Here is a 19,562-nt window from a genome sequence, read left to right as displayed (position 1 = left end):
AACTCAGCACACAGCAATTAATGTCTAAACCACTGGCAACAAAAGTGAGTACACCCCTAAGTGAAAATGTCCACAATTGGGCCCAATTAGCCATTTTCAATCCCCGGTGTCTTGTGACTCGTTAATGTTACAAGGTCTCAGGTGTGAATGGGGAGCAGGTGTGTTAAATCTGGTGTTATCGCTCTCACTCTCTCATACTGGTCACTGGAAGTTGAACATGGCACCTCATGGCAAAGAACTCTCCGAGGGTATGAAAAAAAGAATTGTTGCTCTACATAAAGATTGCGCAGGGTGGCCAAGACCATACAGCGGTTTAACAGGACAGGTTTCACTCAGAACAGGCCTCACCGTCGACCAAATAAGTTGAGTGCATGCGCTCAGCATCATATCCAGGGGTTGTCTTTGGGAAATAGACGTATGAGTGCTGCCAGCATTGCTGCAGAGGTTGAAGGGTGGAGGGTCAGCCTGTCAGTGCTCAGACCATACACATCACACTACATCAAATTGGTCTGCATGGCTGTCGTCTCGGAAGCCTCTTCTAAAGATGATGGGCCGAAACTTCAAGCCGCAAGACGATTAGCTGAACATCAAGTCCCCAAACATTATATATATTTTTTTAGCAAAGACCCTAGAGAATACAATGGCGGTCGTTGCAACTTTGTATCTCGTGTGGTATTTGTGCATCAATTTTTCAAACAAGTTTTCTTTTTTAAACAGTTTTGTGCTAAAAAAACAAAAAAACAGTAAAGTTAGCCCATTTTTTCGCATAATGTGAAATCTGAAGTTATGCCGAGTAAACAGATACCTAACATGTCACGTCGCAAGATGATTGACCGGAACTTCAAGTCGCAAGCCGATTGGCCGAACTTCAAGTCGCAAGCCGATTGGCCGAACTTCAAGTCGCAAGCCGATTGGCCGAAACTTCAAGCCGCAAGCCGATTGGCCGAAACTTCAAGCCGCAAGCCGATTGGCCGAAACTTCAAGCCGCAAGCCGATTGGCCAACACGTCAAGCTGCAAGCCGATTGGCCGAAACGTCAAGCTGCAAGCCGATTGGCCGAAACGTCAAGCTGCAAGCCGATTGGCCGAACAAGTCGCAAGCCCATTGGCCGAACAAGTCGCAAGCCCATTGGCTGAATATCAAGTCGCAAGCCCATTGGCTGATCATCAAGTCGCCAAACATATTTTTTTTAGCAAAGACCCTAGAGAATACAATGGTGGTCATTGCAACTTTGTATCTCGTGTGGTATTTGCGCATTAATTTTTCAAACAAGTTTTCCTTTTTAAACAGTTTTGTGCTAAAAAAACAAACAAAAAAAGTAAAGTTAGGCTATTTTTTTCGCATAATGTGAAAGATGAAGTTATGCCGAGTAAATAGATACCTAACACGTCACGTCGCAAGCCGATTGGCCGAAACAAGTCGCAAGCCGATTGGCCAAAACATCAAGTCGCAAGCCAATTGGTTGGCACTTCAAGTCGCAAGCCGATTGGCCGAAACTTCAAGTTGCAAGCCGATTGGCCGACACAAGTCGCAAGCCGATTGGCCAAAACAACAAGTCGCAAGCCGATTGGTCGGAACTTCAAGTCGCAAGCCGATTGGCCAAAACTTCAAGTCGCAAGCCGATTGGCCGAAACTTCAAGTCGCAAGCCGAAAAAATGAATGATATAGTGTATACAATTACGACACAAATCCTATTGTTATTGAATGTTATTAACCTGTTGCCGCCCGCACTATAGCTAAATGACGGCTACAGCATGGGGGTTCCTTTGCCGGGAGGGCATCTATTGACGTTCTTCTGTAATCACACTTCCAGCACGCAGGCGGTGCACTGTGATTGCAGAGTCCGAAGGACGCAGCTGATCATGGTAAAAGGGCCAATCACAGCGGCCCTTTACCATGTGATCAGCTGTGTCCACTGACAGCTGATCACGGCTGTGAACACAAGCCGGTTATCGAATTTGTACTCCTCACGCTGTTAGCACGAGAAGAAAAGAATAAAGCCGATAACCGGCTCGTGCTAAAAGGGACATCAGCACTGATTATCAGTGCAGTCCCACCAGTGCCCTCCTATCGGTGAAGTAAAAAAATTGTTTGCAAAATTTTATAACAAAACTATGAAAAAAAAAATAAAAAAAAAATCTTTTTCCCAATTTTCGATCTTTTTTCGTTTGTTTAGCAAAAAATAAAAACCCAGTGTTGATCAGATATCACCAAAAGAAAGCTTTATTTGTGTGAAAAAACAAAACAAAAAAACAACTTGCTTAGGGTGCAGTGTTGCATGACCGTGCAATTGTAAAGACTGCGCAAGCTGAAAATTGGCCTGGGCAGGAAGTGAGTAAATGTGCCCAGTAAGCAAGAGGGTAAAATTACCTTTCCTTTGCAGCGCTGTCATTTTCTGTAAATGCAAAATGGCAACATTCCCCATTAGAGACCTGCAGGTGCAGCAGCTGATTGATAATAATGAAACCACTACCATTAGAATAATTTTCCACATGGACACAAACAAGGATTTCTTCAGAATACCAAAAAGGTATGAATCTGCAACAGTTTGTTTAAATCCTTGCAATGTACAGAGATCACCCACATGGGAATTTTTTTTCTCAACAAAAGTAGAGTTACGTGACTTTTGATATCAATGCTTTGTGTACTGATTTGTTACTCTTCTAATTGATCTAAGATAAGCTCCGGTAAAAAAGTTACATCTTTTTGTCTTATTTTTGGATCCATATATTTGGCTTACTTTCTCTGTACCCAAAATGCGAACTGTTTGATCTGTACCAAATGCTTATACCAACATAAATAATAAACGCATTGAAATAAAATGTGGAGTTACTCTTTAAAAAGGAGTTATGAACCCTTAACCACTTCAGCCCCGGCCCATAGACATATGACGCCCACAGATGGGATCCCCCATCCTGGGTGGGCGTCATATGACGTCCTCTGATTCCCGGCCATCTAGGCGGCACACGCACCCGCGGCATTGCTCGGAACCCGGTGCGTGTGCCCCGCGGCCACGATGTCCGCCGGGCACCCGCGATTGCCCGGGAACACAGCAGGACCGTGGATCTGTGTATGTAAACACACAGATCCACAGGCTGTGAGAGGAGAGAAGACCAATGGTGTGTTCCCAGTACAGAGGAACACCGATCGGTCTCCTCCCCTTGTGAGTCCCCCCCAGTTAGAATCACTCCCATAGGGAACATATTAACCCCTGCAGCGCCCCCTGGTGTTAACCCCTTCCCTGCCAGTCGCATTTACACAGTAATCAGTGCAATTTTATAGCCCCGATCTCTGTGTAAATGTGAATGGTCCCAAAAATGTGTCAAAAGTGTCCGACGTGTCCTCCATAAGTTCACATATGTATGGTGCCCTTTCCAAGGCGATATTTCAAAAGGAGTCCGATTCGTTGTTGTCCACAAATTCAGGTGCAAATTTTTTAGGTGTAGGACACTTCAAATCACACCTGAACCAGACTGAAAATGGCACCGGATCCTTTTTAAAAACACACTTCGGCTGCTCTGCACATATGTGAACTGATAAGCAAAAAATTTGGACTAAATGGGAACCCCACCTAATGTAAATATGTAGTACTCGCTGAATAAATATCGGGAGGGGGGTTTAGTTGCAGCCCTAAAAAGGTGTCTGCTTTACTACTTCATCCAGAATGCGGACACTTCAAGAAAGGAAGTGTGTTACTGGCCAGATCACCAGGTGTGATAAAAAGGAGAGAAGCCAAGAAAAAAAAAAATAACTCACATTCAGCCACCACATCTAAGGTTTGGTAAGCTGCAATATATTACATTTTGGGTTTTGGGTTTAATACCGCTTTACATTTTTATGAAGAAAAAAAAAAAAACTTGCATCACGACGTTTCAATGATTAGGGAATTTTGAAGCTTGCTGCTGTGTGCACTCGGGAAGTTTTTCTATACACTGCCTGCAGGTGGCACTGTCCTCTCTGAAAAAAATGGGGATTTGAAAATGATACCCAAATCATTTATTACAGCGATTTCTACAGCAATGACAATTTAGGCTCCATTCACACCTGAGCATATAGATTTACTGGCTTTTCAACTTTTTACAAACTTATTTTTAAAGCGTTTTAGAAGCGTACTACAGTACAAGCATTTTACAGCTTCAGGCATTTTGTTTAGCTAATAGAAAGCAGTAGGGAGAGGAGAGGGAGAGGAGATCAGGGGCGGGGAGCTGCTTTTTTGAGCGTTTTTCTGCCCAAGTGAGGAGTTTCTATTGAAGTCTATGAGGCTAAAAATGCTTGTAATATGCCAAAAAAGAAAGCTCCTGAACTTTGAGCAACAGGCATTTTGCTTCAGACGACAGAACGCTCAGATGTGAACAGGGGACAATTATTGAATTGATTACGATTTTAATTGTCGGGCGTTTTGGAGCTTCAGAGCTGAGCGTTTTACAAGCCCGGAAAAAAACCTCTCAGGTGTGAACAGGGACTTCTGCATTATAAAAGATTGTACAGTGGAACCTTGGATCACAAGCATAATCCCAGGAGAATGCTTGTAATCCAAAGCACTCTCATATCAAAGCGAGTTTCCCCATAGAAGTCAATGGAAACTAAGATAAATCATTCTGCATGGACTTCTATTTCATGTAATACAGCATGTGGCCAGGAAGGAGGGGGGGGGCGCAACGGAGAGCCTTGGAAATACTCAGGAACGGGCTATGTACATCTGCCCTCATCTTCTTTATCTTCCATACATACACATACTAGGGGGCCAGAGGTGCCAGCAGGGGCCCCCGAGAAGAGGAGGATTGGGGCGTAAGGTAAGTATGACGTGTTTATTATTTTAAAAAATAAAACTTGAACCTTTACAATCACTTTCAATGTGTTACTGGCAACAAAAGCAGGGAGGGCTTGCTGACACTTGTAGTTCCTCAAGGCTGCCGTGATCTAGAAGCTTTGATGCTGACTTACCGTGGGTGTGACCGTGGCTATGGCCATGTCCATCCTCTCCTTTAAGGTGGCGCACAAACTTCTCTACGACCAGGAAGGCGATGATTCCTGCCAGCACCCAGAGGCCGACGGACATCATATGGGTGTGGCTGTGGTCTGTCAGAAGAGCACACAGAAACATGGAGAGTCAATACTGAGAAAATACATCACAGCTAGGTTTTGTGTTTTTTTTCTTCTTTGGGGTAAATCTGTAACCCACCATTGCTGACCTCCTTCTGAACCGAGCTTGTAGCCTGGCTGTGCTGCTGATCCCTGACCAACAAGCATGCAGCAAGTGAAGTCAAATCTCCTGATTTCCATATTTCTCCTGGGTCAGCGACTCAAAGTACTGAAGCCAAAAGGACCAACATGACAGTCAGGCAACTAGTGTTTTCAGGTGGTCATATGTATTTTAGTACAGGTCATATTTCATTCTTACATTTATTTCGACTGCAACTGACAAACCATATTTCTTGTGACAATTAAAGCAGAAATAAAGTGTTACAAAACCCCCAAGTAAAATCAGACTGTTTATTGCAGTGAAGCTCACTTACTATACTCACTGTGGAACCTAAGGGGTTAATCCTCTGCATTGTGTAAAAAAGGCTGTTTGGTCCTGTCTTCTCTGATCCTCCCCTTCTTCCACTGTTCCAAATCCATCTCCTGATAAGACAGAGCTATGGGGGCACTCTGCACATGATCAGTTTGGTGCATCTTGCTAGAGTTTTTTTTTTCTTGGGCGAGTGTGATCAGCACAGGGCCAATCAGCACTGTCCAGACAGAGGGTCAGGGGTCCCACATCCTCATAGGACAGTCAGAGGAGAATGAAAACTCCTCCTACCAGCTTTAACCAGACACTTATAGAAGTTACAAGACTGCTATATACTGCAGAAGAGAAAAGGCATTTAGCAGTTTATATTTAAAATATTATATTTTATAATATTAATATTTTATATTTAAAATATTTAAAATAACTGCATTTGCATGTTCTGTGACAGACCAGATATAGTGAATGCAGAGTCCTGGGTTTAGTAACACTCTCACAATCAACATTGAGAGCCGGTTCACACAGGGGCAACTCAGATCCGACTTCAGGTCGCCCCTAGTCCCGCCACATGTAAAAATCAATGTAAGTGAATGAGAGCCGTCTTAATGCACACTACTGAAGTCGCTCCGACTTCAGAAAAGGTTCCTGTACTACTTCAATCTGACTTGTAGGCGACTGGTACCCATTGATTTCAATGGAGGTCGCCTCCAAGTCGGATCTCCGTCTATGCGGAGGCGACTCTCACAGAATTATCAGCTCTCAAGAGGGAACTCCACACCAAATTTATTTTAAAAAATTGGCGTGAGTTCCCCCTCCGGGAGCATACCAGGCCCTTAAGTCTGCTATGGATTTTAAGGGGAACCCTCTACGCCGAAAGAACGGCGTGGGGGTCCCCCCCCAGATCCATACCAGACCCTTATCCGAGCACGCTACCCGGCCGGCCAGGAAAGGTGGTGGGGACTCTCACAATCAACATTAAAGAGGATCTTCACCCTCCATGACAAGTTTACTCCCATCCAACCCTCCTCCCTTCCGCTGCACAGTATGGGACTTCTTTTGTTTTTCCTAATATTAAAAGCTCTGGTCCGCTCAGAGTAAAGATCAGCTTTAACCAATTTTTAAACCTAAAGCTAGGGCTGGGGGAAAAAAAAACTATTTAAATCTTGAATCGAGTTGAGAGGTCAAATCAATTAAAAATTTAAGCAAAACTAATTTAGATTTTTTTTTTTCACCACCGTGCCGGTCCTGATGTGCTGCGGGCAGGAGTTTTTAGGCGAGGCCGCGGCTTCGGCCTAGTCCGCGAGGCTGGACGCCGCGGACTTGCCTAAAGACTCCTCAGGACCGGCAACGGTGTCCATAAAAAAATAATAATAAAAAAACCCTCGATTAGAATCGTGAATCAAGTTTTTTTTTTTCAAAATCGCCCAGCTCGTCCTAAAGCTCCATACACACTATCAGATTTTCTGCTGATTGTTGTCTTCAGATTTACCAAAACCATGTAGTAGAAGGGCCTGCCTGATTGCATACACATTGAAACTTCTAAGGTTTGACCTCATATTATATGGTTTTATTAAATCTGAAGGGGAAAAAAAAAATCAGCAGAAAATCTGATAGTGTGTATGGAGCTTTATTCTGCTAGTCTTAGTAAATAGATATAGTAAGGTATTTTATAGGGATTGACTGATTATTGGCGGCTGATATTCACTTTAGAAGTATCGGTAAAAATACGGACTGATATTTGCAATATTGCTTCAAGGGGTTGTAGCGGGTTTGATGCCCGCAGCTGCATGCATCACCCCCCGGGACCGTTCTTTAGAGCGCACGGTCGGCTTTATAGTAATAACCAAAGTGGCTCAACAGAGCAAGGGGACTTAAAAATATATATTTTTTTTAATGTACAAAATATCGGCTATCGGCAGGAGAGGTGGTCGAAATATCGGTATCGTATCAGCACCAAAAAAGTTAATCGGTCGATCGCTAGTATTTTATATTTACTTTTTTAACTTATTTTTTTTTTCCTCCCGTTGCTTCCTCATTTCGGGCCTAGGCCAAAATTATCTTCAATTATTAAATTGTTATTTATACACCGAATTTCTGCAGCTTTTTAGCAGCTCAGACTTTTTGAATGATAACATTTGAGGCGCTAAAAGTCCAGGACAGTACAAATACCCCCCAAATGACCCCTTTCTGGTAAGTAGATATCCCAAGGGATTTGCTGAGAGAGGCATGTTGAGTCCATGAAGATGTTTTTTATGCCATACATTTTTAAAAATGACAAGTTATTTTAATCACATACAAAGATGTCACGTTACTGAGATATTTCTCACACAGGCCAAGTGTATACACTATATTACCAAAAGTATTGGGACACGTGTCTTTACACACTCATGAACTTTAATGGCATCCCAGTCTTAGTCCGTAGGGTTCAGTATTGAGTTGACCCTCCCTTTACAGCTATAACAGCGTCAACTCTTCTGGGAAGGCCGTCCACAAGGTTTAGGAGTGTGTCTATGGGAAGGTTTGACCATTCTTCCAGAAGAGCATTTGTGAGGTCAGGCACTTATGTTGGATGAGAAGACCTGGCTCCCAGCCTCCGCTCTATTTAATCCCAAAAGTGTTCTAATGGGTTGAGGTCAGGAATCTGTGCAGGCCCAAAACTCGCTCATCCGTGTCTTTGTGGACCTTGCTTTGTGCATTGGCCCAAATCATTTGGTGGAGGGGGGATTATGGTGTGGGGTTGTTTTTCAGGGGTTGGGCTTGGCCACTCAGTTCCAGCGAAGGGAATTCTGAAGGCATCAGAATACCAAGACATTTTGGACAATTTCAGGCTCCCAACTTTGTGGGAACAGTTTAGTGATGGTCCCTTCCCAACATGACTGCCCACCAAAGAACAAAGCAAGGTCCATAAAGACATGGATGAGAGAGTTTGGGGTGGAGGAACTTGACTGGCCTTCACTGACCTGAACCTGATAGAACAGTTTCCGAGGCCCTCCACTACCAGGCTACTACAGACCAAAATGACCCCTTTTTGAAAAGTAGACACTGCAAGGTATTTGAAAATAGGGCGTGCTGACGTCACCGTGTTCTACGCCTAACCCGAAAGTGCGGGCGGCATACGAGAGCCGGCCGGCTCGTTTTCTATTTACACGATTGTTTCCTTCTTTATACATGTGAGTGCAATATTATTTATTTTATTATTTATTAAAGTAAGAGGTTTTACGCTATGCGAGTGCCTTTCTGCTTCTTTATATGATATATGACACCTTCGTTCCGAGTCTGGAGGCTTACATCAAGGATAAAGTTTACTGTGGCTCATGTGACGGCTCATCCAGAACCCCTGTGCTTTTGCCTTGTTGATCTCACTGATACTGAGATCTTAAATTCTGGTAAGCGGCCCCCTTTCACTGGTGGAGGTGATTTCTTGGATTTCTTTTAACACAGAATATTGAGGGTGCCCACTCCATATCTTCACTTTGGACGAATCATCACCATCTTTTGATTGTTTTCTCTGGGACTTTTATTGACTTTATTTCTATTCATTTTTTTAAGTCTTTTGTACATTCATTATAATCAGTTGGTGTTTTGTGCTTTATTAACAATTTATGCAATTTTTATGCACAAGGGACATATAATTTATGCTAATTATATTATTGGCACTGGTGATTTTTAATTCTCACCTATACATTTAAGATATTATTCACTGATATAATTATATTTATTTAATATTTTTAAGTAATATTTTTAAGCTATCTTTGCATCTTTTTTGTCACTAGTTTCCTTTTGGGATTATAGATTTTTCAATATGCGTGTGATTTAAGTTTTTTGAGTTGAGGTTAGTTTTTTTTTTTTGTTTTTGTTTTTTAGCGCAGCTTACCTTTTTCACTTATTTCGTTTATTATATCGGAGTATTACGATTGGAGTTGCTGCTTGTAGGGAACCTATATACATTTTTGAAAAAAAAATATTATTTTTTCTGAATAGCGTGGTTTACTTTTTATATCTTATTTGAAAATAGGCCTGGTGAGTATTTTGTAGATCTCATTTTTTTGTCACGCAATTTTTTCGTTTTCAGTTTATGTGGCAATAGGGGGTGTTTCAACTGTCCCGGCATTTTAAGGCCTCAAAAAAAATAAAAATGACGTTTAGGCCCCAGTCACACCTGAGCGTTTTGTAGCTTGAAGCCTGAATTCTCTATGGAGAAGGTTCACATCTCCACTCCAAAATGCCTGAAACTTAAACAAGTTCTGGAACTTTTTTTTCTTTTAAAGGCAGATATGGGAGTTTTTCTGCTTTTTACATTGGTGTCCTTTTGACCTACAAAAAATCACGGCAAAAACACAGCAAAATAGCGTGACTTTCTGCTGAAAATGCTACACTCAGGTGTGAATGGAGCCCTATGCCCAGCATTAGGAGTTTCTGCCACACTCCTTATGTTGGGCATACATGTAATGTTCTTTTTTTCGTGAAACGAAAAAAAACAAAAAAAATAAAAGGAAGAGCATAACAGATTCCTCCTTTCACATCGATGTGAATGAAGAGAGCTTTACCAGAAAAGCCGTATGCACAACATTGGAGGAGCCTGTGTATTACCCCTGCAATACAATGATCCCGGTTACAATGCTCTGCAGGCTTTAAACACAAAAATGTATTACATTTTTTAAAAAGGCGGACTATGCCTTTTAAAGCCCAATTGTCGTTTATTTTCTTATTTCATTTTTTCAGATTGTGTGCAGTATTATACATGGACATTAGTCTCTGGGGAATGCCCACACCTGTTACTGCTCAGGGTTCCTCAGTGAAGAGGATCACACCTCAAGGATTACTCTTGGTCCCGGCAAGGCTGGCAGATACGTCAATCTGGAGCTGAAACCAAGACCGGTAGCCTGAGGCCGCGTACACACGAGAGGATTGTCCGTCCAACTTAGTCCGCTGAACCGTGTTTCAGCGGACAATCCGCTTGTGTGTGGGCTTCAGCTGACTTTTTCAGCGGACAGTCTGACGGACTTAGTCTTTCGGAATTTCCGTAATTTTGTCCGTCCAAACTTGGTTTCAGCGGACAATCCGCTCGTGAGTAGGTTAGTTCGACGGACTAAGTATGGCGCATGCTCAGAAAGGATTTACACGGCGAAGGTTGCATTGCAGTGTATTGGACGTCGAATTTCTAGTCCCGTCGTACGTGCTGTACACGTCATCGCGCAAGCTTTCGGCGGACTGTCTGTTCATCGTGTGTGGTCAAGTCCGTTCATTCACAAGTTGGACGGACTGTCTGTCGGATTGTCTGACGAACTTAGTTGGGCAGACAATCCGCCCGTGTGTACGCGGCCTTAGGGCTCATTCACTGCGTTTTGTGTGAATCTAAATGCAGCACTATAGTAATCAAGGAGCCCATACTACACACAGCTGAGCCTATCTACAAAAATATGTGCTGTGAAAAAAAAAAAAGAAAAAAGTAGGCCACCTCTGAGTCCAGGGACGCACAGATCCGCTGATTTTTTGTGTAAATGCATACATGCATAAATGTGTATCCATTAAATGGAATGGAATTAGAACTGTACATATCTAAATGCAAGTACTTTAGATACGTGTTGCAGGATTTCCTGCCAATGTGAACCTGCACTCATGTGGAAAAATACGCATATACCCGTGTGAATGGACCCTAGTTGTCGGTTACCCCTGAATATGAAAATGGAGTTGGGATGGGTCAAAAAGGAAAATAACTAGTTGTCTTTTTTTTAACCCGCATGCCAACCGTCTGCCAAAGTTGTACTACGACAGCATGGTTCGGCTGCGCAAATCGCCGTTATGCTACGTCGGTAGCATAAACAGCCACTAGGGAGCGCTTGCGAAGCCGGAGGCGCATGCCCCCCCATGGTGATGAAAGTGCCCAGCGGTCTCAATCGCCACTGGGCTCTTGCGATTGCCCGGGGCACATGGAGTACCAGGAGCTGTGTGTGTAAACCGTCTGTCAGTTCACTGCACAGTCCTATCCCCCCTTCAGATAGAACACTCCCTAGGATACATAGTAACCCCTTCATAAATAAATATATATCTATATATATTTTCCTATTACCCCCCCTTGAGTTATGCTCATAAAAAAAAGGGGGGGGGGGGTCACACTTACATAGGTCCAGAGTGTCACAGGATCCAGCTTCTCTTTTAACCACTGTGGTGGAGAAGGTGGGGATGGTGGAGAGTCTACGTTGGCCTCACTTTTAGCAGGCTGTTAAGCGGCCTCCTGGGGTAGTGCATCTCCAAACTGCCAGCAGGTTCTGAATGCATCAAGATCATCGTGACCATGACCGTGGTGATCGTGCCCGTGATGGTCCTTGTGGCCGTGCGCATGTCCATGCTCGTGGCAGTGGGCACGTCCGTAGCTGTGCCCATGATGACCTTCATGACTGTGGCCATGGTGAACATCTCCGTGGCTGTGCCCGTGGTGATTCTGAGCCAATGTTGTACACAGCAGATTTACCAGCACCAAGGCCAGCAATGTGGCACAGGACACTCGCTCTCCTTTCTTCCAGATGCGACCCATCTCACCTAAAGGGACAAAAAAAAGAAACGGTGAGGATAGAAGAGAGAACCTCATAGGAAGAGCAAAAACTTTGTTTCATCTGGGTTCTAAAGCATGACCACTGTGTGAGGGCCTCACTTCACCACCAGACTTTCTAATAAATGTACATGACTGGAGGAACGAGAGAGTCCGTGGGAATGCTGGCTCAATGACCTCAACTGGGAGATTTCACCACTCGAGTCCCTCAAGAGACACAAAGTTCCAATGAGTGAATAATCTACCTGCATCCACCCAACAAATAATTTTGGGTTGACTGGCATATAATTAACCACTTCAGTACTGGGTACTTTCCCCTCTTCCTGCCCAGGCCAATTTTCAGCTTTCAGCTTTGTCGTACTTTAAATGACAATTGCGCGGTCATGCAACGATGTACCCAAAACATTTTTCTCATTTTCTTCCCACAGATAGAGCTTTCTTTTGGTTGTATTTAATCACTTCTGTGTTTTTTTTTTTGCTAAACAAACTAAAAAATAAAAAAAGACAGAAATTTGGGGAGGGGGAATTTTTCTTAGTTTCTCCTTCACCGAGGGCACTTATGAGGAGGCACCGATATGTATAATTAATGGGCACTGATAGGCTACACTGATATGCTGCACTGATGGGCACTAATGGATGGCATTGATGAGAAGGTACTAACAGGCGTTACTGATGGGCACCAATTGACATTGTGGTGGGCACCTCTGATGGGGCTGCGCTGATAATCAATGTGTTGATTACCAGTGCTCACCCCACTTTGACAGGAGACCCCGCCGATCGGCATTCCCTGTCCGACCAGAAACTTATCTGTCTTTAAACTTTAAAGCAGAGTTCCACTTTTTTTAGTTTATTAAAAGTCAGCAGCTACAAAAAGCAGAACGCTGCTGACTTTGAACGGTCCAGCGATGCGGCCGCATGGAGCCTCGTTCCTCTCCATGGCACCATTATAGGAACTGTGGGCACCCCACCGTGACAGCTGGCGGCTGCTCGGCCAGGCACGCACTACGCATGCGCGAGTTGTGCTGTACTCTGCTAGTGGCCGGGCATTCTTCTGGGACCTGTGATGTGATCCAACAGGATGCCCTTCCCGTTGGATGACAGAAGTGACACCAAACGTCACTTCTGCCCAATGGTCTTAAAATTGACATTTTTTTTTGTTTATTGAAAAAAAAAAAAACATTTTTGTATGATCAATAAAAAAGTTTGACAAGGAGAAAAATAAAAAAAAAATATTTTAAACATAAACAATATAAATATATATGACCGGCCGCGTCCAATCACAGCCGGTCACATGTACTGTGCACATTCACGGTGCCTAGGGCGCGTGCAGAGCGGCGATCAGGGATGCCGCTTGTCACCCTGACACAGCCCAAACACGATTGCAGTAAAGAGCCAATGAAATTGGCTCTTTACCACGTGTCCGGCTGTGTCCAATCACAGCCGGTCACAGAATGTAAACAAACCGCGGTAACTAGGGGTGCAACGGATCGTCACCACGTTCGGATCGGTACAAGCCGCGATCCACGGAGCGCTCCACGGTCTCGGCCTTAGGAAAGGCCGCTGCTTCAGCCTAGTTACGAAGTGGCAGCCATCTTGGTGCACCTGTTGGGATTTACAATGTGATCGCTCCGTCCAATGACGGAGCGATCACTTGTAAACAAACCAGTGTGATGACGCCGGTTCCTCTCTCCCCTCTGTGTACAGATCTGTACAGTGGAGGGGAGAGATCATATGGAAGCAGCGATGTGGGCTGCTCTGTGACAAGCGCAGTCACAGCCATCCCTCAATACCCTGCCAATACTCTGCAATGCAATACCCTGCCAATACTCTGCAATGCAATACCCTGCCAATACTCTGCAATGCAATACCCTGCCAATACTCTGCAATGCAATACTCTGCCAATACTCTGCCAACGGTACTCTGCAATGCAATACCCTGCCAATGAAATACTCTGCCAATACTCTGCAATAACCTGCAATGCAATACCCAGCAATAAGCTGCCAATACTCTGCAATACCCTGCAATACTCGGTAATACCCAGCCATACTCAGTGATAGCCAGCCGTACCCAGCCATCATGCTCAGCCAATATTACAATGGGGGAGATGACGTGGATATTACAGTGGGGAGATTGTGGATATTACAGTATGGGACTATATGGTGGTGGAATTTTCACAGGTTTTTGCAAATTCAGTTATTTGCTGATCCGAAAAATGATCCGATCCATGACTCTGATCCGAGGAATGATCCAATCCGTGAGTTTTTTGATCTGTTGCACCCTTAGCGGTAACGAGATGTTACCGGGTTCTCCTCCTCACACACTTTCTTGACTACGCTGCTATGGGCTCTAGCCCCAGATCTTTTGCAGACCTAGTAATGCCCCTGGTCAGGAGTATAGGAGACAAAGAACTTTACTCCAACATTTCCATCCAAAGAAAACATGCGCACTTTACACGTCTGCCCGCTACTGAAAAAAAAGTTTTTGTATGGTGGTCACCGATAGAAAATGGAAATATGGCGGAACACGGCATGCCGCGGTGACAACTTTCCACCATATCAGTCTCCGGTCACAGCTGCGTGTTCCGGTAATGCGCACAGAAATGGACGTTTCCACGCAATCCTGGAACATGCAAAAATACGAGCCTTGCGCTTGTAGTGCCATTTATTGTAAATGCCCCCCCAAAACGTGAGACCCCAAAACAAGAAATGTGGGCAAAATGCGTGGGATATAAATCAAAGTGAAACGCGCCATCAGATACTTGTGGGGCACAGGAAAACACACTGAAATCAATTGTGGGGCGCTATGCTTGTTGGGTGTTTGTGAAATTAAGAAAGGTCCCGGTCACACCTCTGACATACACCTTGATGGCAAACTATGGAATGCTGGGAGAGCAGGAATCAGCAAAAATCACCAACACTGAAAGGGTTCAAATGACTAGCTGAGCGCTCACCCCTCCCCCCCATAGCCCCCCATGTGTAATGTGTTTCACTCTTGATTATACCAAGTCCCCACCATCCCCCGCATACCAGATAAAAGATAAAATAGGAATAAAGACCAACTTTTTTTTTCCCATTTACAATAGAGGTGAGGGGGACTATAACCCCTGTCAGGTTTTATTTGCCATCTGTGTCCCCATTGGGGGGGATTTCCCTTCACTTCCTTTCCCATAGACAAAAAAAGAAGTGAGAGAAATCCTCCCAAAGTGACATCACCCCTGGGTGTCACCAGAACTAGTGTCCACATTGGAAGATTTCCCCTCTAATTCCTGTTCCGTGACAACCCAACACCTGGCATTTTCTTTCACTTTTGTTGGTAAATAGAGAGACTGAATCTCCCTAAAGGGGTGCAGACAGCAATAAAAACCTGACAGGGGATCTAACCCCTCTCCACTCCATCCAACACTAACAATAAACGGGATTTCCTTTAGTTATACTGAAAAGCCGAGTTCTGAGCAAAATTTTACTTTTAGATAAAAATCCCCCTATAATCCTCATGCTTGATGTATTCTAGTAAAGGAATGCTGCAAACGAAGGTCTGTTTTGTATTTTTGCACCATTGATTTCTTACTTTTGTAAGTCCCAGCAGGCCGCAGCCATCTCATGTGTGGGCATCTGAAGCCAGACTGTATCTCTTCCTGTATTCCATGCATGCTGGTTACCCAGAATGCACCTCCAGATCTCGCACATGCTCAGAGCAGCACGAGCAGTGTAATAGGTTGTCGGTTGGGTTTCCATAGCAACAGCAGTCTCAGACGAAGTTGTCAGTTATTTTGCAATTCACAAAGTTGACAAATAAGGACGTGGCCCCTTTAAGAAAAATTGTCAGTTATTTTTTCAAAAAAAAAAAAAAAAAAAACTCTGCCGATGATGTCATCGACTGGGCCACTATATATGCAGACGCACGGACGTCAGACAGCAGAATCTCATAGGAGACTGAGCGTTGAGGACGTGCCTCTGATCTCTCCTGAGATTTTTCTTGCAATTTGATTGGATTTGATTTAATTCAATTCAATTTCTTTGCGATTTCTATAGTACATTTAAAGCGTGTTTCTTTATTCTTAATAATGAACCGATTTAAATGTAATCAGCTTCTTTCTCTGAAAAACACCAAAGAGAAACCCAGCGAAGGAAGGTCAGCTATTGTAGGAGGTATCGGTGACCAGCCTGCAGATACTCCAATCACAATGAAGAGGACCCGGACGTTTGTACGCCGCTGTCTCAGAGCCCTTGTTGGATGTTTCGGATTCGGCTGCAAAACCAAAGGACATCACCAGGAGACCGACACAGAGACTGGTGAGTAATATTGATAGTGATAGATACAAAAAGTACACTGGAGAAGTCACCTACACTCATGGGGCAGAGCAGTGCTGCCAACCTACCAGATTGAGATTTACTGACACAACACCCAAAATGTACTGGCACAGACACGTGTTTACTGACATTTCCAAAAGTTACAAAATGACAAAATGGCAGTTTTAAGTGCAAACTAGAAAATGCATTTCCTGGAGAAAATGGGTGGGAATGCTGAATAGCATGAAAACTGCCCATCATATTCCTCTATTATAAATCAGTACATGGTGTGTCTGTGCCCTCCCCCACTGCCCATCACTGTGTATAAGACGTGTTGGTAACCATGGAAACAAAGCAGACAACAAAAGCCTGGCTGCCCTAAATTTAACCACTAGGCGTCCGCTCTATAGCCGAAAGACAGCTGAAGCGTGGACGCCAATTGCCGAGAGGCCGTCCCTGGACATCTTCCTGTTTACTTCCGCAATGCGCGCTCCCGCGAACGCACATCGGGGAAGTTCTGTGCTGGCCGTGTCCCCCGGACACAGCCAGTCACAGATCGCTGTAAACGGCCAATCACAGCAGCCGTTTACAGAGCGATCGGCGTGCCCAATGAGAGATGATCTCATATGTTTACATAGCATGGCATACATGGCATGGCTTACATAGCATGTTTACTAGCAGCTGCAGCGGCCGTAAGTATTGTCCCCAGTGTGCCATCTGTCCCCAGTGTGCCACCTGTCAGTGCCCTCTGTCCCCAGTGCCACCTGTCAGTGCCATCTGTCCCCAGTTTCATTTGCCCCAGTGCCACCTGTCAGTGCCATCTGTCCCCAGTGCCACGTATAAGTGCCATCTGTGATCAGTGCCACATGTCATCAGTGCCACATAGTGGCATCTTTCATCAGTGCCATATCACTGTCATCAGTGCCACATATTAGTGCCATCTGTCATCAGTGTCATGTGTCAACAGTGCCACGTATCAGTGGCATCTGTCATCAGTGCAGTGTCAAAGAATTGTGGGAAAAAAATGACAACACCAAAAAGCTCCCCATGCCTCTTACTAAATACCTTGGAATGTCTACTTTCAAAAAAGTGGTCACTTAGGGGGTATTTGTACTTTCCTGGCTTGTTCGGGTCACAAGAAATGTGACCAGTACATGAGATCTGATTAATTTTGTATGATTTGCACCATAGCTTGTAGACTCTCTAACTTTCACAAAGACCAAATAATATCCACTAATTTGGGTTATTTTTACCAAAGATATGTAGCAGTATAAATTGTGGCCAAAAATCATGGAAAAAAATATCATTTGCAAAATTTTATTACAGAAACAAAGAAAAATGCGTATTTTTTTCAAAATTTCGGTCTTTTTTCTTCATTTATAGCGCAAAAATTAAAAAACCCAGAGGTGATTAAATACCACCAAAAGAAAGCTCTATTTGTAGGGAAAAAAGGGCAAAAAATTCATTTGGGTACAATGTTACATGACTGTCATTCAAAGTGTGAGAGCACCAAAAGCTGAAAATTGGTCTGGGTACGAGGGGTGTTTAAGTGCCCAGTTGTCAAGTGGTTGACGTCATTTTCTGCCACGATATTGCAGCGGACAGATCAGACACTTTTGACACCATTTTTGGGACCAGTGACATTTATACAGCAATTCGTGCTATAAAATGTACTGATTACTAGGGGTGCAACGGATCAAAAAACTCACGGATCGGATCGTTCCTCGGATCAGAGTCACGGATCGGATCATTTTTCGGATCAGCAAATAATAATTTAATTTGCAAAAACCTGTGAAAATTCCACCACCATATAGTCACCACTGTAATATCCACAATCTCCCCCGCTGTAATATTGGCTGAGTATGGCTGGGTACGGCTGAGCATAGCTGAGCATAGTGGAGTACGGCTGAGTATGGCTGGGTACGGCTGGGTACGGCTGAGTATGGCTGGGTACGGCTGAGCATGGCTGAGTACGGCTGGGTACGGCTGAGCATAGCTGAGTATGGCTGGGTATGGCTCAGTATGGCTGGGCACAACAGAGTATGGCTGAGTACGGCTGAGTACAGCTGAGTATGGCTGGGTACCGCAGGGTATCGCTGTGTATTGGCAGGCAGGGTATCGCAGAGTATTACTAGAGTGTTGGCAGGGTATCGCAGAGTATTACTAGAGTGTTGGCAGGGTATCGCAGAGTATTGCTAGAGTATAGGCAGGGTATCGCAGAGTATTGCTAGAGTATTGCCAGGGTATCGCAGAGTATTGCTGGAGTATTGGGGTATCGCAGAGTATTGCTGGAGTATTGGGGTATTCCAGAGTATTGCTAGAGTATTGGCAGGGAATCGCAGAGTATTGGGATATTGCAGAGTATTGTCAGGGATGGCTGCTTCCATCTCAGGATCTCTCCCCTCCACTGTACAGATTAATACAGAGAGGGAAGAGAGGAACCGGCGTCATGACGTCGGAGCAAACACAATGTAAACAGCATGGGTGTAGAAAGATGGCTGCCGCTTCGGAGCTAGGCTGAAGCCGCGGCCTTTCCTAAGGCCGAGACCGCGGAGCGCTCTGTGGATCGCAGCATGTGCCGATCCGAGCGGGGTGGCCCGTTCGGATCACGGATCAGTGACGATCCGTTGCACCCCTACTTATCACTGTATAAATGTCACTGGCAGGGAATGGGGTTAACTACTAGGGGGTGATCAAAGGGTTAAAGCGAGAGTTTCGCCAAAGAATTATTGCTCTCGCTCTAACGATCGCGGCGATACCTCCCATGTGTGTGAACACCGGTTTCATATGCGGGCGCTGCTCACGTATGCGGTCGCTTCTGCACGCGAGCTCGGCTGGATGGGCGCGTTTTTTTTTATATATTTATTTTAGCTTTTATTCTTAATTTTCCCACTGTGCTCTAAAAAAATTAAAAAAAAATTGTGTCACTTTTATTCCTATTACAAGGAATGTAAACATCCCCTGTAATAGAAAAAAAAAAAAAGCATGACAGGGCCTCTTAAATATGAGATCCGGGCTCACATCTCATATTTACACAAAATGCAATAAAAAATAAAAAAAAGTTGTTTGAAAAAAACTAAATAAATAAAAAAAGTTTCTTTAAGAGCTATGGGGGGGAAGAGACGTTTTGATGTCACTTCTGCCCTCCAGTGGTATGGAGACGGGTGGGGGCCATCTTCCCCTCACTCAGCTCCATACCACACACGGTAGCAGAA

At 44.3% G+C, this 19,562-nt stretch overlaps 1 protein-coding gene across 1 annotated transcript in view; it reads right to left on the bottom strand.

The window, feature by feature from the left end:
- LOC143984946 (uncharacterized) overlaps positions 1 to 19,562 on the bottom strand; it is a 79,074-nt gene that overhangs the window by 43,738 nt on the left and 15,774 nt on the right. Inside the window, exons 3-4 of the mRNA XM_077484680.1 lie at positions 11,630 to 12,048; positions 4,944 to 5,078 (exon numbers count right to left, since the gene is read on the bottom strand). Coding sequence (XP_077340806.1) covers positions 11,732 to 12,048 — 317 coding nt within the window. The 3' untranslated portion in view covers positions 4,944 to 5,078; positions 11,630 to 11,731. The remainder of the gene's footprint in view (positions 1 to 4,943; positions 5,079 to 11,629; positions 12,049 to 19,562) is intronic.

Source organism: Lithobates pipiens, unplaced genomic scaffold (genome assembly GCF_037356315.1).
Source record: "Lithobates pipiens isolate NorthernLeopardFrog02 unplaced genomic scaffold, aLitPip1_a1.2 Scaffold_1, whole genome shotgun sequence".
NCBI lineage: Eukaryota > Metazoa > Chordata > Amphibia > Anura > Ranidae > Lithobates > Lithobates pipiens.
The sequence above is the reverse complement of the archived record's forward strand: the minus strand, read 5'-3'. Positions and strand labels throughout refer to the sequence as shown.